Here is a 24,155-nt window from a genome sequence, read left to right on the forward strand (position 1 = left end):
GTGTTTATAGAATGCCTGTATAACAGGTTCTGAGGTGTGGCCCATATTTTGCACCTGCACAGGGCCTTTAATGGATTCCACATCAGTTTGGAGGAGTGCAACTTTTTCTTTACACATGTTTTTCACTGTGGTTTTCTGGCCAGGGACTGTGGTCAGGATGTGTATATCCAGTGTGATTACTCTATGGTCTGGTCTTACCGGTGAGGGATACACTTCTCATCTTGCCATCCAGTAGCCATGTTGCTGATTATCACATCCAGTATGCTTACCCCTCTTGTGGGAGTGGTATGTTGTTCCTGGGCATTTTGGTTTATGGATTCTATGAACTTTTGTCCTACAGTGTTGGAGCTAGTACAATGCTTCCAGTCTATGTCTGGGTATTTTCAGTCACCCAATATAATGTGGTTTGGAGGAATTGATATATTCATGTATTCCAACATAGGCCAGGTGCAGTTCCTGGTGTTGGAATGGTAGTCTGTAGCAGGCTATAAACTGGGAGGCAGTTTTAGCCACTGTTACTTGACCATGGCTAGTCCATGCTGCTTCTTGTTGTGGTACCAACATGGGGGTGTGGTTATCCTTGACAGTTATTGCTAGTCACCCTCCTTTTGTAGCTTGTTCCATGTTTTGAGGCTGTACAGCACAGTATGAGGTGTAACCTGGTAGTGTTAGGGTGCTGTTGTGAGCCTTGACCCAGTTTTCTGTTACAGCACAGATATCAACATTCTCCATACTGGGTGAGTTTAGACTGTATGCATCTTGCTGTTTAGATTTCTGGCATTGGGTATCATTACATCTAGGTTCTTATCCCTTGTGATACCTATGGAGGTAGGTTTGTATTTTGAGCCTTACCTATTCAGGGCATGCTGTGGGTAACAACGGCCTTTGCCAGTATCCATATGGCCTGCACTGATAGGTGCACGCCAGTCCTAGCAGGTGGAGCATCATGTCATGCTCAGCATGTCATCCCAGGCTAGCACACATTGGATCCCCTTTGACTAACTGCAATACTTCAGCCAATTATTGCAACTGATCATCTCATTGTCATATTGTGGTATCATGCTTGGTGAGGGTAGGAAGTTAGTCAGGGTCCTCAAGTGTGCATATACTACATGGTGTTACATTGCTTAACACATGGCATTCATGCCTCAGGTGGTGCTGCAGGGCTGCCTCTGTCGGATGCACATACTACACTCCCTGTACATGTTTGAGAGCAGGTTATGTCATTTTAGGCATCCCTGTTATTATACGAGTGAGTCAGAGAGGGTATCATTCCCAGGGTTCCTACTGAGCCAGCGTATGTGCTATGCGTTGCCTCTTTGCCAAGGCCAGGGCATACTGGGCATGCCTCCTTCTGCCTACTGGGGCAGGCTGAGGTTGTTCCTCCTCCAAGTCACACTCTGCCTGTGATGGCCTTGGCAATGGTGGGGGGCTGTTTGGCCCGGCCCTATGCTGGTCCTGCTGCAGCTGTTTTTGCAAGATCATATTATGTAGCATAGCACATACCATGACAATTTGGGTACATGTAGTTAGTGAGTACTGCAAGGCTCCACCAGATGTGCCCAGACACCGGAACCGTGACTTGAGCAACCCAAACACACGCTCTATTACATTATGTGTTTGTGCGTGTGCCTCATTATAGCGTTCCTGTTCAGGTGTGTGTGCATTTCTGATGGGTGTCATCAGCCACGGCTCCAGTGCATAACCTGCATCCCCTACTAGGTGTCCATGTGGGATGTCCCCATTGGCAAATGTCTGGTACAGCTGCGTCAAATGCCAGATATGGGAATCATGGTAGCTCCCAGGGCAGCCAGCACACACATTCATTATTATGCCCTGGGCATCACACACGACCTGGCAGTTGATGGAGGGGAAGCCCTTGCAGTTAATGTAGGCCCTACCCCGCTCACCGGCTGGTGCTTTGATGCGTATGTGTGTGCAGTCTATTGCACCCACTACCTCAGGGTATTCCGCTATTTGCTGGAAGAGAAGCATATTGCTGGCCAATACCTCACGGGCATTGGGGAAATATACATGATCACCGACATGTGCTGACATGGCATCCAGGAACTGGTGCAGTACCCTGGAGGCTGATGCCTGTGATATCCCCATCATATCACCAGTTGGTCTCTGGAAGGTACCTGTTGCTAGTATTCTTAGGCCAACACATACCTTGGTTTCCACTGGGATGGGTTCCCCTCTGTTGGTTCTGTGTGTGAGGCATGGCCTGCACAGCTCGACAATTTGCTGCAGAAGGTCTCTGTCTACTCTATAGCGCTCTACTATCATCAGCTCATGTAACCCGTGGTAGGTGACCCTGGGCCTGTACACTCTTCTCTGTCTCCTCACTGTGGGTAGTCTGGCACCATCTGCATTGTCACCACCCTCAGCAAGTCGCCTATGTCTCCTTATGACAGCTATGGCAGCCCCTAGCATTTCTGCTCTGAGTTCAGCTTTTCAGTTTTCACTTCTAATAAGCTTACTCCTGTCTTGCAGTATCTCTTGAGAGAAACATCTTGCACTGCTGTTTGCAGAGTTTTAAGTGCTTGGCTGAGCTACTATTCTGCCTGTGTAATTGCCTTCTTCTAATTGTTTCCACCTGCTAGCTCCAGCAGTATTCCCTGCTAGCTTCCTACTAATTCTGTTGCTTCCTTTTTCCTTTCTGTTTCCTCAGGGGGGAGCAACGTGCATACCAGCAGAAACACGCTCACAGTGGCTTACACATGCACACACATGCTTACATGGTTCAGAATCTGCTTATTCGGGTTAAAACGCGTGCACACCAGCGCAAACAGTGTTACAAGTTTGCCAACAGGCTCCCACATGCTCAGTCTGCCTTACATGCATGCACACTGTCCTACTCACGCTTCATGGTGCACACATGTGCGCATGCACGCCCAGCAAGAAACTTTGGTGTAGGCAACAGTGTACACCTTCCATTTCTTGACTTTCCCATGCTTATGTTGTGGCACTCCTCTTTCCATGATATGTGTCTGACATCTGTCATGTAACACTGACCTCCAATGAACTGCATTTCTTTCTACCATTCCCCCCTGTGATGTCACCTATCTCCTACTCTGTTCCTCCCCCTTATGTAACTCTTACACTACTCAGAATGTGCTCATTTGCATTGTGACAGTGGAATTCAGTATCCTAACACTCATTTGCATCAGAGTGTCTACTAATGCTTAGTTACATGTCTTAGACTCAGCTTCCCCCCCTTAGCAACCACTAAACGGTGGCCATGTTGTTTTTGGTCTGCTGGTCCCTGCATTGTAAATCCATGTATTGCATAAAACCCACATTTGTGGGTTTATAACCTTCATTTTTATGTTTTATACAGCGCAGCCCGTTTGCGCAGGGCTGCTCTCTGTTAAAACATATATATATTTGTTTTTCATATTTGTATCGGGGTACCTTGCCAATGGCCACATATTTGGCCATTGGCATGCTGCCTGACACATATGCACCCTTTATTTGGAGCTGACATGCCTCCATTGTGGTTTTTGCAGAAAAGTACTCAGTTGTCAACTGAGTACATTTCTGCAGCTAAAACGGCTCTTACACGGGCTGCTTTGGGCTTCGTGGATTGCTAATCTACCTCATTTGCATGCCTTTGGGCTGCAAGTGTGGTGATTAGCATATCCATGCCCACTCCGTGTAAGAGACGATTTAGCTGGTCTCTTACATGGACTTTAGGGCTGTTCCTGGATCGCGAAGGCTGCATGGAGTCTTACACTACTCTTAGACTCCGTGCAAGCCTTCGTGAATCTTGCCCCATGCCTTTTCTGTGGCAAACTGACACTTGGACTCCTGAAATAAATGTAATGAATTGTAACACATGTAATGTAGTAATAAGTAAAGCATAACAATAACAACAAAAAAAACCCCTGAACTATAGAAAAGCTGAGAATGAAAATAAACGACTGTCCAGTACCAAGCTATGCACAGCTGAGAAAAAACAATGATTTATGAAATTGATCAAAAATCATGTCAGTTATAACATGCTACACACACATTCAAATCTAACCCAAATTCATGATGCGCCTGGCCAAATTAACAATTACTCCAATAAATCTACAAAACACTTAGTTTAGTTCTGATGGACTTAAACATCAAGATTTAACTCCCTTAGTCCCTATGGAAGAATATTCCTTCTAAGGCTCGAATATATTTTAAAGCAAGAGGTTTGGCTTTTCTTTGGAGATAATTGTTGCTGCTCTCCAGTAGTTGTTGCCATCTGTATTTCCTTGTTCCCTTACTCATTAAATTGTAAATTTTGCAATAGGGACTTCTGAAGTAAACAGATGACATGCTGAGGAATTGTGATGGCAGTCCTACTGCTCCAGGGAAGGTGACTTCCCTTCTTCCTTCACAAACATTCTGTGGGAACTTCAACAAGCTGTATAGTAAATACTGCTGCAAAATTTCTGGCTTTACACTCATTCTTACTCTCACCATAGCAACTCCTTCTGCACTGTATCCGTTCCCCACCACTGCTGTTTCATTAGTCACTTTTTCTGTTAATAAGACCTTTTATCAATAGGAAGTTCATTTAAAGAACGGCTGTACATAAAATCACAGCAGTCATACAAATGCATACATTTCATCTATGCTTTATGAATCTCTTGATCTTTCTCAAATTTTTTCCTTCCTGCAGCACCTTCCATATATTCACAAAATAAGATGCAGTCATTATATGGATTTATGCCATCCTTTTATTTTTATTTCTAAAGCATTAAATGTAAAAATGTCATGTACAGTTTCCTTCTCATCATATCAGTATTATTTCCAGTATCACCTTGACTTTCTCAGTACTTTACCCAAGTCTGATAATTTCTTAACTAATATTCTTACTAGCAGTATATTTTCATTCCTCCTAATTTTACTCAGTATATAAGACATATATAAGGATGCCAATATAGCACTGGCTGTATAAACCCTGACACCCTCTTTCATTACATCATTAAAAATAATATCCCTTTTAACCAGGTTGCACCTAGACCCTCAAAAGAATACACAAATACTTGAATTCATTTCTTCTCCAGCCTTTCTGACAGTATTTCTATGCCTATAATGTAACTTACTTAAAATACCAATAAACATACTCTTCACGAAATACACATTTATTTTAAATGAAACTAAAAATGAGTTCCATAATTTCATTATGGCACTTGTTTTTTTTAGTTTTTTTCCCCCACTGCTACGCTGCTTTCTCTTTCCTTCCATAAATGTTGTTAAAACCTATTTTCTGCCTTTTTGAAAGTAAATATGACCTACTTTCATATTTTCTCACAAACACTTTATTATTTTCCTTATTCAAGAATAGCCCTTCAGTTTTTAGACTTTTCTTTTCTCCTAGTCACAATAACTCTTTAATCCACAGTACTTTATTCCATGTAAATATTAAATCATCAGCCTATGATAATGCTTCAGGTGTTTTCATTTCTTGCAGTAATTCCTACCTTGCTCCATTCAAACCTCTTTTGGCCTGCAAAAAAGTTACATCACTCATTGGGCATCAGTCCTGCAACCATCTCTGTTTTCTATGCTATACTTCAGCCATCTTTTCACATTTACTGCCATTATCAAACTGTCATATATGCTTTTCTTTTTAACAACTGTATTAGATTTCCCTTATATTATATTATATTATATTATATTATATTATATTATATTATATTATATTATATTATATTATTTCATGAAAATGTATAACTATGGATGATTTGTGCTATCAAATGCTTTTATAGGATCATATGAGGTTACTAGGCTAATGGCTCTGGGGCCCTTATAAGCCTAGCCAAGAGTTTATCCCCAAAAATAATGTCACCGATAATCTTTCCTGCTAGCCTGCTATAATCACTACACTTCTTTTAGCGTTAATTAGATTTGCCTGTCTTGCTTCCATTTAACACCATGCTACCTCCAGTTATTGGTTTGAGTTCTGTCAAATTATAAATATTATATGTACACCCTCCGTATTAGCAATTATTTTCCATAACAACTAATTTATGACTTTTAACAAAGTACTTCTCTCATCAGTCCCATCCATACCTGGTACTGTACATGGTATCAGTTTTACTAAGATCATATTCAAATCAGCTGTTATTATTTTCATTTGTAATATCACATATTATATGTAATCTTTATTATATTCTACTCCAGGACTCTCCAACCGTTTTGGATCAGGGGCCACCTAGCATACAATTCAGGGGCCACTTACCATACTTGTCAAGGGTTGGGTTGATACATTACCATGTTCAACATGTATCTGTCCATTCAAAATAGATTGTTATAGGACAGACCAAGGGCCAAATAAAATGCTTTGGTGGACTAGATTGTGGCCCTAGGGCCACCTGTTGGACACCCCTGTATTTAGTCCAGTTATTTCCCACCTTCCCCTTATTCCACCTTTTTACATAATCTATTACTATATTCATAATCTTTTCTTGCTACTTCATCTACTTCCACCAGTTTCCTTATTTATTCACAGTTATTCATATTTAACCTTTTTGTTAAAATGGATTTATTTCTTCCTTATTTTATTTCTATACATATATTATCTATTACTTCCTAACAGTTTCCCCATTGTACTTTCCTTAAATACTTTTAACATCCTGTCCAATTTAACCATTCATTTTTTTTAATTATAGTTCAAATCTCCTAAAGCAATTATTCATATCTCTACTGTAGCTTCCCTTTTTTAACTGAATTTGATTAATTTTAAATCATATAATTAGCAAACAAGAAACAAAAGTAAAAAAAAAAAGATCAAATCAATACAAGTGAAATACAACAAAAGAAATAACATACAGAAAGTAGAAATCAGAACAGGAGCATACAGGAACATTTATATCTGGCTTAAAGTATGCACACAATATACATGCTCGGCATTCATGCAAAAGGAAAAGCACTGCAGCTGTAATAAGTAACATCTGTAAGTAGAAAATTATCTAATACTAGTCAAACAATACGCACAGTTGTTTTTGGATCACCATTGTAAGTTAACAACTTCTGCCACTGATGGGGAACACAATCTGAATGAGTAGAACTTTATTTGCAGGTGAGCCAACCATTCCAGATCTCTAAGATGATATTATTCATGTATATCCTGAAAACTCTTATGTGCGCTTGTAAAATTTGCAACCAATGCCTTAGCCCTTTACTGAACAAGTATGTGGAAGCTTCTCTGCTTATGAGCTTCCTAATTTTGAGGGTGGTCTCAAGTACCATCTGCAGGTAATCTACCCCATGAAAACCTACAGGCTTAAGCACCTGCCTTATCCAAGCCAGGGGAAGCTGGGTTAGTGGATATTTGCAATTCATCTCAACTCCAGATAATTTGGATTATTCTGATACCATAGACTTCTGTACAGTTTGTCCATGCTGACATGAAATAATGTAATATGCCAAATGAGGAAGACTCTAGCCTCCAAAAAAGCGAGGAATACAAGCTATTGTTAGATTAAATTCTTCTTTTACTCCCTAAAATGACAAACTTTTTATTTCTTTACAGAATTAACATTTTTGTTTTGAAATTGTGTTTGCTTAAATACAAATTAGATTAAATGGCTCTCCCTTAATCTTTATATGCATTACTAATGTTCTTCATGGTTTCAGATCATTACTTTTCACGAGTACCACTACTATACAACATTCATTCCCATTGCCCCATAATACCAGGAACTACTTATTAATTGTTTCATAACTTAATATCATATCTCATAAACAGTCATCTAATATCAAAGCTATTTTTATTCACTTTGATACGGATTACGTTCAAAGTATCCTTTCCCCTTAATGAATATTTTTCAGTGGCTCATTCTACTTTTTTTTTCCTTTTGTGTTCCTTTACTGTGTCTGGTATTGAGGCTTGAGCTCCTTCCTGTATTTTGTTATTATTGTCGCTCTTTAGATTACTCTACCTGTATTTCATCCATCCATACATCTATCCATCCACTCATGCTTTAAGAGTTGCACACAATTCCTGTAGTGACACTATGAAGAGCAGACACTATCCAAGGAGTTAACTATGCAAGAAGGGAATGGAAATCATTTGCCAGGTCTTACTTCTTATCTCACACACACACACACACACACACACACACACACACACACACACACACACACACACACACGCACACACACGCACACACACACACACACACACACACACACACACACACACACACACACACACATCCACGCACACACACACACACACACGTGCACACACATGTGCGCGCACGCACACATACACACACACACACACACACAAACACACACACACACACATTCGCACACGCGCAGGCGCAGGTGCACACACACACACACACACACACACACACACACACACACACACACACACACACACACACGTGCACACGTGCACACACACACACACACACACCTTCAGACAATATAGAGTCATCAATTTGCCTGCTGCATGTCTTTAGGAGTCAGGAGAAATCTGGGGAAACTGAACAATCCCACATGAACACAGGATAGATATGTAGACTCCTCACAGAAGGCAGTCCAGGCAAGAACTGAATTGGAGGACTTCTTTTTGTGTCAATGTTACTCATTGCATCACATATCACTTGTAATACTTCATATGTGTTGCTAACACTCACATCATCTGTGTTAAATATTTGCAGTGCTGCATTTCAAATTCTTGCTTTTGATTCAAATTAACAAATCCATTATTGTTTCCTGCCAGATTTTCACCATGCCTCCTCCTTATATAATTATGGACAGTATTTATGACATATGAATGTCCATTCAAAAAAGTCCGCATTGTCCACATTTTGTACATTTTGACACATAGTCCTTTTTACGACATTATAAACAACAACTTTGGGTACATACATTAAATAAATTCTCTAAATCTGCACAAAAATGCCTTTAGTAGATTCAAAAGATTAAAGTCTTGGGGTTTCTTTTCCTTTAATCATTATAATAGTTGACCAGTAACATGTCTTATTTTTCTTAATACACAAATCCCAAATTTCCAGTACCTGTCCATATATTTGCTTTACAGATCTTAGTTTTAAAAAACTGCATATATTAGTCCTGTTAATTCCATCTGCCTCTAAACTGTATATTCATCTCCCTTCTTATATGTGAAATTACAGTAACTTACTATGTAAGCCTTCCAATGAGCAAGCATTTCCTTGTCTTAAAAACAATAAGCAGAAAAGTCCATTCAAATTCAGCACTTCAGCTGTCATATCAATGAAAGTTTCAGTTCTTCTATGAATAATATAAGAAATAAGCTGCAATAAAACTCTTAGTACCTTAACTTCAAAATCTGATATACAGTATGTGTCTGTTTTTGCTCTTTCTTTCCCTTAATCTGGACTACAGGACTCATGGATGAGAATACAAGCTTTCTTACCCCCAGAGTGGTGTGCTACACTGCTTCTGCATAAGTCTTGAGCCATTGCAGTAATATATTCTCTCAGCTATTACCCTCACATTCCTCAGCCTTTCTTCGTGTTTATATTACTCACTGGTGGTTTCATCTCCTTCTCCACATCCTGTACCTGTGAGCATCGATTCTTCTTGCATCTCCTTCAAAACTTATGCATCATCATTTGCTAGTGGAAACATATCCACGATGTTGCCCCCAAAAAGAAATTGCTTCTCCTCCCACTCCATTTCCTTAGTCAGTTTACCCAGCTGTGTATCTTCCAAAATCCACACTGCAGCTAAAAACTATGTTACTTTACTGTTGCTGTGACCCAGCAGTTAACTCTGCATGTTTTTAAGCTCATCATCTATACCATGCTACTCACTTATATATTCCTCTGGCACCATATTGCAGCTTTCACCCTCCATTCTCCCAACAGGAAGCATTCTCAATCACCTCATTTGAAACGACTGGGGGGGATGTCCTTAGTATACTGGTCAAATTTCCTGCTATTAATTACAAATACTACTTCAAGTCTTCCCTGAATATAAACAATAAGCCAAATGGCACTAACCTGGTCAACAAAACATAAGTATAAATAAGTAACACTAAGAGGGTGGAATCCTACGTCTTCCTAGAGGACAGATAACTATGGGAGCCTATTCTTAATAATGATGGACCCAAATAAGATTATGAGCTAGAGTTCAGAGCTTGTTTACATTTTGTAAAGGGATTGGCGATGACCACATACACACTGCACAAATAACATTACAATTTACATGTTTAATGAAAGCTAGAAAAGTAGCAAAAGCTCTACTAGAAAGAGCATTAAGATTTGCAGGTAAATAGCATAACAAAATGAAATGTTATATGGCCACAAGCAAGAGCAAAATCAAGCACTTAGGAGAAAAGGAGGTAAGCCTAAGTAGAACTTTATCTGGCATTGATCCTCCATAAAGCATATCAAGTATTCTCCATGGCTGGATTAAACTGGAAAGCAGCAGTCAGACGATTTCATTAGTTTAAATTGTTTTCATTTTCTCCTTTAGGTATAAAAAAGGACTCATCTTTTCAATAATTCTCTCATTGTGGAAAAAAAATTAAGGAGGATCATCTTGGAGTGTGGTATTCAGAAATTATGTCTAAAGTACTTGCAACCAAAAAGAGTGTTTTCCAAGACATATGTTTTAACTCATCTGTGGCAGATGCCTGAAAGGGAGCTTGTACTAACATTTCTTAAACAAAATACAAAGCCTCAAGAAGGGATTCAACAGAAAAGCTTTGTTTAAAAAGTGTTTGGGAACTTGTATGGAAGCTAAATATAAGCAATGATGGCCTTGATGAAAATTAGAAATGGCAGCCATATGAACTTTCACCAAAGAATGTTTCAACCCAGTGTCAATAATACTAGTTAAACAATCAAGTGCCACAGGGATAGAAAAGAAAAGGGATCCAAGCTCTTTGACACAACCCAAACTGAGAAGCGTTTCCATATGTTCATGTAAAAGGTTCACGTAGTTGGCGTCTGGAAAGAGGCCAGCATGCTCATAACTACTTCTAGAAAAACAGAGTTAATGGCTACTTAAGGTGAGCAAGCCAAAAAAGGAGCTTCAAAGAGTAAATCTTTTTGGTGAGATATGTCTGATGGCTGGGACAAGATACCTGCTGTTTGACTCAGTAAGAGGGGTTCCCCTACAGGATCAGGTTGAAGAGGAGGGGAACCAGATATCCTAAGGAGCTATGAGGTCAATTTCAGCCTTAACAAGTTTCAACTTCTGAATAATCTTCATCAGTAAAGAAAAACAGGAAAAGCACAGAGAAGTCCAATTAACCAGTTATGAGGCCTCATTTCACTTTCAAGTGACATAATAAGGATCAAAAACTCCCTGCATTTGGCTTTGGTTGGGGATATAAACAGGGCACAGCAGAAGTTCTCCATTTTAACAAAATTTCTTTGTCAGTGAGAAGCTGAAGATCTACTCATTTGGTAAGAGGAGGCATCTGCTCAGCTTGTCTGCCAAGATTTTGGACTCCATAAAAATATGCATTGTAAACAGAAAGTAGTTACTGGGCAAGGCTCACTCTTTCTCTATCATAGTAACTTGACACAAGGGGTGGGATCAAGCTCTGGTTTGCCTTCTGATGTACCACAAAATGGCCTTGTTGTCTGTTTATATGAGTAGAACTCCCAATGTGAGGAAGCTCTGGAAAGCTTTGAGTCAGAAAAAGTACTCTCAATGCTCATTTGTTGATATGCAGGGAGAGTTATGAGGTCTTTCACATCTTTGTTGACTGTTACCATGAGAGGGGGAAATTGAAGAAACTAGCATAGGACTGCTTGTCAGCATCCATACTGCAAAAAGATCGTTTGCAGGTCTGAGATATTTGAGTCTGATGCTCCACTGAGCCCTTATTCTGAAATATCTAGACCAGAAGGGTCCACTGAAGAACACTTATGTAGAATCTCACATGAGGGATCATGGTTATGACCATCACCTTGAGATAATAATAATAATAATAATAATAATAATAATAATAATAATAATAATAATAATAATAATAATAAAAAAAAAATTTGGATTGTAGAGCCTGACTTCTGTTCATTGAGATCCTTGTTGTGCATAATTGGATGTTCAAGCTGACACTAAAAAGGCTGCAACATGAGGCTAGTAACATTGAAAGTCATTCCTGTGGACTGAGGAATTGAGTCAGGGAGCCCTTGTCAACTCTAAGTTATAAAAATGTCAGTGAGTAGCCAGCCATACAGGTACAGGAACACTGTGACTCTTTGCAAACACAAGTGTTTTGCCACCACAGATGTTCATTTGGTGAACATCCTGTGGGCTGCCATAAAATCATACCATGTAATGTGATGCTAACAATGGCTGGCATTGACTCTGAAGCACAGATGCCTTCTAGTTCACTTGTTGAGTTTGATGTGAAATTAGGCATCATGGAGGTCCAAGCAGTACATCCAATATCCTTCTGAAAGAGAAGAAAGTACTAACTGCAGTGAGACCATTCAAAAGATTCCTTTCAGAATTAATGAGTTTAGGCTGCTTAAGATTAAGATAGAACTGGGGTCATTTTTCTTTTTTGTCAACAAAAAGAAACTAGGTAGTATTCGGATTTTGGACTGTTTTTTTTTTTTTGTTAATAGATTTAGAATATCTGCTTTTGCTGTTGTTTTTGATGTGGTGTGTCATCTTGTTGTGGGTCAGGAACACTGGGTTGATAGATTACAAATTTCTGTAATACCTGAATATTATTCTCCTCACCCACCTGTTCATGTAGATGAATTGCCATGCTGACAAGTGAAAGGAAAGGTGACTATGACTACCTCCAAACGAAAGCAGTTGGTCATGGTCTCAGGACTATTATAGCCCTCCCATAGGAAGACAAAGGCTACATGAAGACAGCTAAGAACCCTGTCGATAACCAAGCAAACTGCCCTGGTTATTACAGTCTTTTTCATGGACCTGCTTGTCTTGTTGATATCAGTAATTGAACTACAAATGGTGTTGTTTATTTGTAGTCTTGGAGAAGGTTCTCCAAGAGGCAGAAAACACACAAATGGCTTCAATAACATTTCCTCTTGCTAAGTATTCTAAATATTCAGTCTGATACTGTTAATCTTCTTTCCATTCATCACTGATGGGTTTGGCCTATTACCAAGCTTGAGCTTGCACCAGCCAAAAAAATTCTCGAGCTAAGTCTCTACCCAGAATGCCATTCTCCCTGTTACCTCAGATCTCATTTACTGCATAGCCGTAAAGCCGCATTTCAGCCAAGCTCTCAGCTAAGTAAAATCTTTTTTGATATTTGTGTAAAAGGTTTTGAATATCTTCATATTTTACTAAACCTTTAGTATTTCTAGTGTCTCTTCTTTGATCTAACTGTATTTTCTCCACTCTACCCATTATTACTGTTGGTAAACTTAAGTACCATTGTTGGTACGACCTTTTCCTTTACCCTTGTGGTATTTCTTCAATACCATAGCTGGTATTGCTTTCTTTTGCCTAACCTGTTAGCTTTTTATCTCTATTTAGGTGTTTCCCTTTCTTCACATATACAGTATGTTGTAATATTGTATTTTCTTGTGGTTTATTATGCTTTTTTTGACTGAGTGACTTTATTATTGTTGGATTATACAGTTAGTTGTGGTGTCCTTTCTATTAAAATGTTGGATAAGAAGGGTACCTCTGGCTTTAAGCATTGTACTTCTTGTAAGGGCAAGTTACCTAATAGTGACTTGCATGATGACTGTGTATACTGTTTGAGAGTGGCCCACCTTTTGGTGCAGCCTCCAAGTGATATTCATCAAAGTTTTAGCCAATGCACTCTTAATGAGTGCAAAAATAAACTCATTCTGAAAGGTTTACTCATGTTTCCCTTCTCAGAGGCCATTTCTGCGATGGAGGTCTCAACCTCTCCTTCTAAGGACAAAAAGAGATCCCATTCTGTTCCTTCTTTACCATTGGGTGATCTGAACAAACCTGGGAAATCTAAGGTCCACAAGTTATCGTTGGAGCATAAATCTGCCTCTTTGGCTCTGCCTTCCTCAGCTCTGACCATCTCAAAACCTTCGATACCGATGCCTTTATTGGCACAGACCCTGTCTCCAGCACTAATCACAGATCTTACTATGCCTATTTCGACTTTGGTACATGCAGCTACTTCGGCTCAGGGCACACCTTCGACTTCGGTTTCTATTTTGGAACCGACCATTTTGGCTCCGAATGCCACTTCGGCACTGAGCATTGTACCAAACTCACTGGATCTGACCCTTTGCTTCCAGTCTCAAAACTAGAGACTTTAGTGCCAGCAGACATTGCACCATGGACCCAATACTCTCCCTCAGTAGACCCGTTTCTGGGCCAAGCATATAGACCATTTCTCAAATGTCCTGATTCCCCATCTGGAGTATCTACTAGACGCACCAGGAGCCTTTCAGAACACAACGTGGTGTATCTTGTGGACCAGCTGCTGGTAGCCAGGGGGATTCCATCACTTTCTAAAACCCATCTACCTGCTGGACTTGATTTGCCTTATCCACAGACTCCATCTTACACTCCTCCTTTGACCATCTCGGTTCTGAAGCCTTCTGTTCTGACATCCATCTTGGAACCCACCACCTCGGTGCCTATGGTGCACCTCACTCCAGCTCCGAGTTTGTCCATTTGGTCTTTGCTTCCCACCGAACCAGTCCTTCCTCAATCTGTGGACTGGGGGACGTGCGTGTCGGCCCGGGGTACAGTGCCGACTTTCTCCTCAGTTCCCTCCTTGGCATCGATGGCTGCATCCGCACTGATCTTGCTTGAGGCTCCACTAATGGGGGTGGGTCCATCAGACTGGGGTGTGACCCCGATCCCAAGGTTGTCTTTTGCCGTTCCGGGCTCCCATCCATCTTCGGGCGGGCCTGCCTTCTGAGCAATAAAAAGGGCTTTTGCTTTTGTTAGCACCCCTATGATGTCAGAATCCCAGTTTCTGCCCCCTGAGTTGCAGCTGTCACAGACCACCCCTGGTACACTGGGCAAAGAAGCCACAGGACACCCCTATTCAGGATACCCACTCTTCTGAGTCTTCCTCAGAGAACCCCACTGAGAAGCCCCCTTGAAAGAATATGTGCAAGAGGAAGCACGTGGACTCGCCTGAGGAGACCTTAATGGAAGACATGGATTATGATGATGGTGAAGGGTCTCTTCAGTCACCTCCTGATGATGTCTCCTTTGGAGACATCCTGGAAATGTTAAAACAGAGAGGTGACTGGAAGCCCTCCAACCCTTCATCTGAGGAGTCTGTGTTCCTGCAGGCTTTTCATGCCTGGCCTTCTACCTTTTTGGTTACCCCCGCCTGCCAACAATCTCATCCAGCTCATCATGCAGCACCCGTTGAAGAACCCTGATATCATTGAGGTGATCCTCCAGAGACCAGACAAAATTCTGTCCCCTCCTGCTGAGAGTCCGCACTGGTCCAAAGGTTTACCAGTTGATGCTATGGTGGTGGCCATGAAAAAGGACTTGGCTGAGGAAAGTCCCACTGTTCACCCACCCAACAGGGAGTCCCGGGCAGTGGTCAGACTTGGGAAGCATGAATTTGCATCAGGGACCTTTGCTATATGATCTCTGAATTATTTGGCACATTTTATGAGGCTCCAGAGGGACTTGATCTCCAAACTCTCTGGGACACTCACAGGACAGTTGTCTGATGAGGTCAGGGATAAAGTGGTCTCACAGCTAGCAAGCTTGGAATCAATATCCAACTTGTCCATGAGGTTGCTCTCACATGTGACTGAAGGGGCGGCTAGAGCAGCAGGCTCAGGCATTGTTATGAGATGTCATGTCTAGAAGTGCATCTTTGAGTTCGTGGATCCATTCAAGTCTTCTTTTCTGAATGCTCCCATCAAAGCTTCATCCCTCTTTGGCTCCAAAGTGAAGGACACACAAGCCAAGTGCGAGCAAAATGGAAAAACCCTGTCTGCCATAGGCCTATGATTTTCCAACCCTCAATGTACCTTCTCAAGGAATCAGAGGAATGGGAAAATGTGGCAAAAGAAATCTCAGGGTCCTTTCCATGCCACACGTGGTGATGATACTCCCAGTGGCAGAGGGGGGGGTAACAATTCTGGAAGACACCCCTATAGAGGCAGTGGGGGTCCTTGCAACCAAGGCTCCAGGGACTCTTTCTCTGGACAACCATATCAGCACTCCTGTGGGGCGGCCGGATTGCTTACCTCTGTAAACAGTTGGGGGTTGTTTCTCTCTGCACCAAGCTGCCTGGCACTTTATCACCACCGATCGTTGGGTGCAGAATATTATCACTAGAGGTTACACCATTCTCCTTTCTTGTCAACCAAATTTTCCAAGAAAAATTCCCGATGTGCCACCCTGTCAAAGAGAAGCAGCAGCTTCAGAGATTATAAAGCTGTCTCAAAAAAGAGACATCCAACCAGTCCCACCAGACCAGCATGGATCTGGATTTTACTCAAGATTCTTTTTGGTGCCAAAAAAGACAGGGGACTGGAGACCTATTTTGGATCTCAGCAGCTTAAAAAAGTCTGACACCCAAACCAAATTCCAGATGGTCACTGTTCAGTCCATCCTTCCTTTTTTAAGAGAAGGTGATTGAATGTGCTCTGTAGATCTCCAGGATGCATATTACCACATCAAGATGGACAAATGCTCCAGGAGCCTGTTTTGCTTCTGGCTAGGAGCCAGTCATTACCAATTCTGTGCCCTATCATTCGTACTCTCTACAGCCCCCAGAGTGTTCACAAAATGCATGGCAGTGGTAACAGCTCACTTGAGACAAAAAGGATTCTAGGTGTTTCCATATCCAGATGACTGGCTCCTTACCGCCCCCACCAAGCATCTTCTGGTAACTTCCCTGCAACATACTCTCTCTCTGGCAAAATTGTTGGGAATAACAATACATTGGGAGAAATCTAATTTTATCCCTATACAACAAATCGAGTTCATTGGAGCAGTGTTCAATACTCAGTCCTGTCTGGAATCACTACCTCTTCACAGACTCTACCAATTGAGGCTTCAATTCTGAGTGATTCTTTCTCAAACATCAGTCCCTGCAAGACAAGTTCTCCAAGCTCTGGGTTCTATGGCTGCATCAATTCCAATAGTGCCTCTAGCAAAGCTACATATGTGAATTCTGCAATGGCTCCTTCTGTGTTAATGGTTCCCAGTCCCCTGGATTACAAGATTCAAATAACCAACTCTTGCAAGCAGGACCTGCTTTGGTGGATGAGGCCAGACAAAGATTTTTGGAACCGACCTTTTCAACCCTCCTAGCTCACAGCCATTGTGACCAGGGATGCTTCCCTGATCGGGTGGGGGGCCATTTTCAGGGAAAGACTGTCCAAGGTACATGGTCCACCTCAGAGGCCTACCCACATATCAATGTCCTAGAACTGAGGCCTTGCTGTTAGCATTGCAGGCATTCCATGTGGCTCTCCCTTTCGGGACAATTGCAATTCAATCAGACAATATGTCAGTGCTATGGTACATCAACAAGCAAGGAGGAACCAAGTCCTACCCCCTTTGTCGAGAAGCCATGAGAATCTGGCAGTGGGCAATTGCTTCCAACCACTTTCTGATAGCAACACATATTTCAGGGAGCTCCAATGTGACTTCAGACAAACTGAGCAGATGCATCCTCATGCCCCACGAGTGGTCCCTCAACCCTGAGGCGGTGTCTGTAATCTTCAGCCACTGGGGTCAGACTTGCTGTGATCTTTTTGCCTCCCTATCAAGCACCAAGTGCAGCAGCTACTTTGCCTTACTTCCCCCACAGGGGGAGTCACCAAGGTATGCTCTGATCCCCAATTGGCCCACAAGACTTCTCTATGCCTATCCTCCCATTCCTCTGATCCCACAATTTCTAAAGAAAGCTGTTTGGTTGAGATGCAAGATGATTCTCATAGCTGCATTCTGGCCTTGACAAGTTTGTTTCCCCTTTCTTTGGCCTCACCTAGTATTCCTGCTGTGGATTCTGGACCCTCTACCAGACCTGATCACTCACCAACAAGAGCTGAGTCACCTGAACCTGTCCACTCTCAAGCTGACAGCTTGGTTTATCTACTTCTGCTAGTCACCAGGCAGTCTAACCTCTCCTCACCTGTTCGAGACATCATTCTGGTCTCTCAAAAACCATCCACCAGAAGACTATATCAGGATAAATAGAAAAGGTTCTCCATCTGGTCCAAGGAGAACACGCTAGACCCGTATTCAACTCCAGTAACTGCAGTGCTTCAATACTTGGCTAAGTTTTTTGATTATGCCTCTACAGTTCATGTACATCTAGCGGCAATTTCCAACTTTCACAATTGTATATCTGGTACCCCTCTTATTTCATTATGCCTTTGCAAGGCTTTCCTCAAAGGGACTTCTCATCTCAGGCCTCCTCTCAGACAGCCCGTAGTACCATGGAACCCCACTTTAGTCCTCAAGTCTTTGACTCAAAAGCCCTTTGAGTCTGCGGCTAAGTGTGACCTAAAGTTTTTGTCTTGGAAATCTTTGTTCCTGGTAGCCATTACCTCTGCCAGAAGAGTTTTGGAGCTGCTGGCATTGTGTATCAAGAGGCCCTACCTGGTCTTTCATAAAGACAGAGTATCACTTCGAATGAACCCATCCTTTCTTCCCGAAGTGGTTTCTGAATTCTCTATTAACCAGTTTATTGATCTACCAGTGTTCTTTCTGAATTTTGCCAACAGAGGAGAGAATTGCCTTCACATCTTAGATGTACATAGACAATTAAGGTTTTACCTAGACAGGACCAAACCTATCCGTAAATCTGAACAGCTTTTCATCTCCTTCTTGGGGCCCAAAATAGGAGAGGCTGTTTCCAAGGTTACATTAACAAAATGGCTAAAGGACTGCATATGTGTCACTTATTCCCTCCATAATGAATCCATGCCATAAGTTAAAGCCCACTCCACTAGATCTATGGCAACTTCTATAGCATTCCATTCCAGGGCATCCATGTTTGACATCTGCGCAGCAGCAACTTGGGCTAAGCCTCATACCTTTATCAGTCATTACAAATTGGACTTGGTCTCCAGGGAGAGAGCTGCCTTCGGCTCAATGGTACTCAGGAATGTTCTTCCATAAGGGCCACCCATGGACCTCAAGGTAGGTTGAGATTTTGTCCCATCAGTGATGAATGGAAAGAAGATTAACAACATCAGATAAAAAAGTTATGTCTTACCATATTGTTCCATCTGTGTTGTTCATCTTCTTTCATTTATCACTTCCTACCCCCCTTCTTCCTCCAAAGGCTCCTGGGGGATGATTTGGGTCTAACTGGTGCACTAGGGCACTTGCATAGAAGTAGCCTTGCTTTACTTCCTTTCTTAGCAAACTCGATCTGAGATAAGAGGGAGAAGGGCATTCTGGGTAGAGACTTAGCTCGAGAGTTTTTTTGGCTGGCGCGCGCCTGGTAATAGGCCAACTCGGTTCCGTGGGCTCGGAACTGAACCCATCAGTGATGAATGAAAAAAGATGAACAACACAGATGGAACATTATGGTTAGAAATAAATTCTTTTTTAACTACAGGGCCAGAAGTCTGAAGTCAGACATGGTGCTCATAAAGTTACTTTAGTGTCCCTAGCAAAGTTAGCCAACCTGAAACAGGCAGTCTATGTTACTAGATAGACAAAGAGGCTCAATGAATACTTTTCCTTCCTCGATGTGCTGAGTGAAACTTGTGACTAATGGCTGAAACTACATTCTCAATAACACTGCATATGAACATTCCAGAAGTTTGTAATATAATAGAATGTTATTGTATCATTCTGCATGTGCTGAATTAGTAGAAATGTTTATGTGTCAACATCTGAATTGTCTTAAAATAAATAAGTACATAAATAATGTTTAACTATTCACAGAACATAGCCATATCCCAATAAAACCATATCAAAAATTTACCAGACTCACACATACACAGACAATGTATAGGACAGATTCTGGGACTTTACCTTCATATCCACGTGAACATAAATCATCCTGGGAATTAAACACTTTCCATCTGCTCCATGATCCGGACTTATTATAAAGCATTGCATTTTTCTCATTCTTGTTTTCATAGTTCAAATAGAGGTCAGTTCCTTTGAGTGCAAACAAAGTGTCATTCCTGCATTCCCATTTCTGAAGTTCATTTTTTGCATCACAAGGCTGGAGTTCAATTGGAACCCAGTTTGTGTTATTGAGCGCTCCAAGGCACTGCTTGTATGCAACATTGAATATTCGCTCCTCTGAGATCCATCTAAATTGTTGGTTTGCATTTTGTGGCTCACATGGGCCAGCTTCAATATCATTAGATTCTGTTCCAGATAAACATTTCTTATTTTCCTCGTGAAATATTAAAAAGATTCCAGTGTCTGCAACACAAAAATACAAATCCTGTCAACAAAAGTGATTGCTACATGAGACAATTGTGCATCTTTGCTGTTTGTCTTTAATCTGTGACAGTGTAACAATTTTTTTTCAAATAAAATTTTTATTATTCACTTTACCACATTTAAAAAAAAAGCAGAGAGAAACAAAATAATAATGACAAAATACATGAAGTAACAGTGCAAGGAACAAAACAATATAACATATCTTAGGCATTCAATATACATCAGAAGTTATACAAAACAAGTAAAATACTAGGAAACCACAAAAAGTTGTCTAAAATCAAGAATTACATATCAACACTATCTGATATTTGAGCAAAGATACCACTGACACATCTTGGTCTTAAATCACCTATATTTGACCTTACATTGTAAAAAGCTACAACTAGCCAGTTATCTAACCGTATCTTGTACAAAGTATAAACACTTGATGTCACCTCTGTTGATACAAACGAGGCTTAAATACCTGTATTCACAATTCTGAGAAAAATGGATGTTAATCAAACAGTTTGTTCATTTATAGACCCCCTTTGCTAAAAGTATATTACATTTCTCCTTTATTCCAAGCTTGCATTAATGTCTACATTAGGACATCAAGGAGCTTTTTCCAATACTTCTGATAGTAGAATTTTTTTTTTATTGTTAGACATTAACTTGCTAGCCAATACATATTTCGTAGCTATTCTTTTATATTCATCCCATGTGGTTTTAGTGCTGTCAAGCCAGTTTTGGGCTATATATGCTTTCATCATGGTACATAATATTATTATGATATGCTTATTTGCACATGTGCAATTTAAGGGAAATATATGTAGAAGAGCAATTTCCCATGAGAGGGTAGTTTTGGTATAGCCCTTTTTTCCAATTTAGATCTAAGTGAACACAGCAATTTATATAAATGTTTGCAACTCCAGAACATATGTAAGGTGTCCGCTACCTTGTTTGGGCATGAGGGACAAAAAGGAGAGTGTGTCAAATTGATTTTGTTGAGGAAAAAGGGTATGTGGTAGGCATTATTGTTAATCATAATTTGGGTGAAGATAAATTTTATGAAAGGGATTAATGTCATGGTAGGTTTAATAGCATCAGATTTTTGATCAGGAGTAATCTTGTCATTCTTTTCCTCCCAATATCTTGAGAATAGGAGCGAGTCCTGATGTTTAATTTTTGTTATTAATCTATAGGTATTAGATAGCATTTTTGGTCTTAAAAGGAAAGAGTTTATAATTTGTTGGTATAACTGCATACCAAGATCGCCTGTTTTAACACTAGCAGTAGTTATGTTGATTAAGTATAATATATGTTTAATTATAATGTTATAACTCTTACCTACCTCTAATCTTTGCCTAATATTTTATATCGGGAGGTTTTTAATTTGATAGAAGTCCCATAAAGTGCAATCTTTAATTAGTGGGTACTGTACTAGATTTAACATAGTGGTATTCAGTCTGATATTAGGGTTAAGATGGATTGGTTGTCCAAGTACAAGGGCATCCCTAAGATTAAGAGAGGATTTGAGCTTCTGGAATAAAAAGATATTCCTTATGATTATGGGATGGATTTTAAAAGATCTTAGAGTCTTAGTATTTAAAAAAGGTGTGGCCTTAGGATTTAAGTTTGAAGAAATTAGATGTTGGTAATATAATTTAATCCAAAGAGGGCACCATTCATTGTTAAGTGGATCATGATTTACAATCTGTGTGATTTGGCTAGCATTTATAATGTCATAATATGTCTGAAAGTCAGGTAGCCCAGTACCTCCTTTATCTTTAGGTAATATAAGTCTAGAATAACTTATTCTGGTACTTTTAGGATGCCAAAAAAAACTTGTCTAGGAGTACTTCTAACTTGGTAAAAAAGCTGTTTGGTATGAATTGATTGATAGTGTTGAAATGGAACAGTAGCTTAGGGAGTATGTTCATTTTTATAATTGTTGCCTTAGCTAGAGGAGATAAATTAAGATTTAACCATCTTTTTATGTCTACTGTGATACTAGACCAAGTTCTGTGCAGATTATTTTTAGTTAGGTCAGCAAGGAGATGGGTGAACATAAAGCCCAAATATTTGATAGAGTATTTGACTTTGATTTTGGTTTCAGGAAAGTAAGATTCCTTATGACCCAAGGGGTTCAAAGGAAAAATAACTGACTTAGATGAGTTGATGGCATAGTTAGAAATTTGAGAGAACTTTTCAATGGAATTAAGAATCTTATTTTAATCAGTATTTGGGAATTTGAAATAAATGTTAAGATTGTCAGCAAACACTGTATATTTTATTTAGACTTTAGAAATCTGCATGCAATGATGATAGTTTTTTTTGGCTTATTTTAAGAAGAGTTTCCATATAAATATTGAACAAGTATGTCGAGAGCGGGCAACCTTGTCTTGTCCATTAATAATTTGGATAGGGTTTGATTGCTTTTTATTTATGTAAAGCATTGTCATTGCTCTACTGTATAAGGCCTTTACCATGTCTATGTATTCTCCACGAATATTGAAATATTTCATAATCTTGAAAAGGAAGTCAATGTTCACTCGATCAAATGCTTTGGAAGCGTCTACTGATAATGCATAGCTGGGGCACCCATCTTTTTCTTTTAGACTAATTATTGAGTCAACAGTAAATGTGTTATCCCAGACATGTCTATTCTTCATAAAGCTTAATTGCTCAGATGAAATAATATATGGTAAGATTTTTTTTTATTTTGTAAGCTAATATTGTAGAAAAGATTTTGATACCCATATTTATAAGAGCTATAGGTCTGTAGTTGTCTGGGTTTAATGCATCAGAATTAGGTTTTTTTGTGAGGATAGTTTTAGAATTATTAATATATAGGTCTGAGATACCAAACTTAATAATGTATTTGCACATTTTCAGAAAAATTGGTGCTATTAGCTGCTTAAAGGTCTTATAAAATTCCACTACGTAACCATCTGGTCCTGGTAATTTACCTGGTTTCAACTTGTCTATAGCTACTATAATTTCCTCCACAGTTATTGGAACTTTGAGAATATTTACTTGTGATTGAGTTAATACAGGGAAATGAAGCTCTTCCATGAGTCGCTCAACTAGTATTTTACTAGGTTGGGCCTGAGGACCATATAGTTTTTGGTAAATTTCTTGAAACAGAATAATGTCCATGTCCGTATTTAAAATGTTATTATCATATAATATTTGTTTTATTTTAGATGGAGAATTTTTAAGATTTATGATTTTTTCCAGCACCTTGGATGGGGCTTGAGCCCATTCTATGTATTTGTGGAGAAGTTTGAGTTCAATGAAAGAGTATTGTTGTGACTGAATATCATGATGTGTCCTTGAAGAGAAATCATTTGGCTTTCTAGCTCTGGGGAATGCTTTATTTGTAGCTCTAACTCAATACTTTTTAGCTTAGCTTCTAAATTTGAGACTTTTTCCTTCCTTAATTTTTTGATTATAGACGCTTTTTGGATTAACACTCCCCTGATAGTAACTTTTGTTGCTTCCCATAGGATATCATATGGTATCCCCACATCCTCAAAGTTGTTGTTAGTTTGGGTAAGGATATCACTAAACTCTTATAAGACTTCTTTTTCTTTTAATAGGTTAGGGTTTAAGGTCCAGCTTGCTGAGAGTTGGGACCTCTGAGTAGATTTAGCCTCTTTTATAGTGATATTTATTTTTGCATGGTCCAAAATGGTTCTAGGGTCACTGTAATAAGTAACTACATTATTAAATAAAGTCTCAGAGATTAAAAATACATCTATCCTAGACCAAGACTTGTGATATGGAGAGAAATAAGTGCATTTCCTGATTGGAGTGCCATTTCTGTAGTTTTCAAAAGGGTCAGC

At 40.0% G+C, this 24,155-nt stretch overlaps 1 protein-coding gene across 1 annotated transcript in view; it reads right to left on the minus strand.

The window, feature by feature from the left end:
- Window positions 1-24,155, minus strand: part of LOC122796782 (macrophage mannose receptor 1-like) — a 2,734,532-nt gene that overhangs the window by 2,705,369 nt on the left and 5,008 nt on the right. The window contains 1 exon segment of the mRNA XM_044065509.1: window positions 19,906-20,310. Within this exon segment, the coding sequence (XP_043921444.1) occupies window positions 19,906-20,310 (405 nt within the window).

This window comes from Protopterus annectens, chromosome 3.part0 (genome assembly GCF_019279795.1).
Source record: "Protopterus annectens isolate FY-2018-M chromosome 3.part0, PAN1.0, whole genome shotgun sequence".
Taxonomy (NCBI): domain Eukaryota; kingdom Metazoa; phylum Chordata; order Ceratodontiformes; family Protopteridae; genus Protopterus; species Protopterus annectens.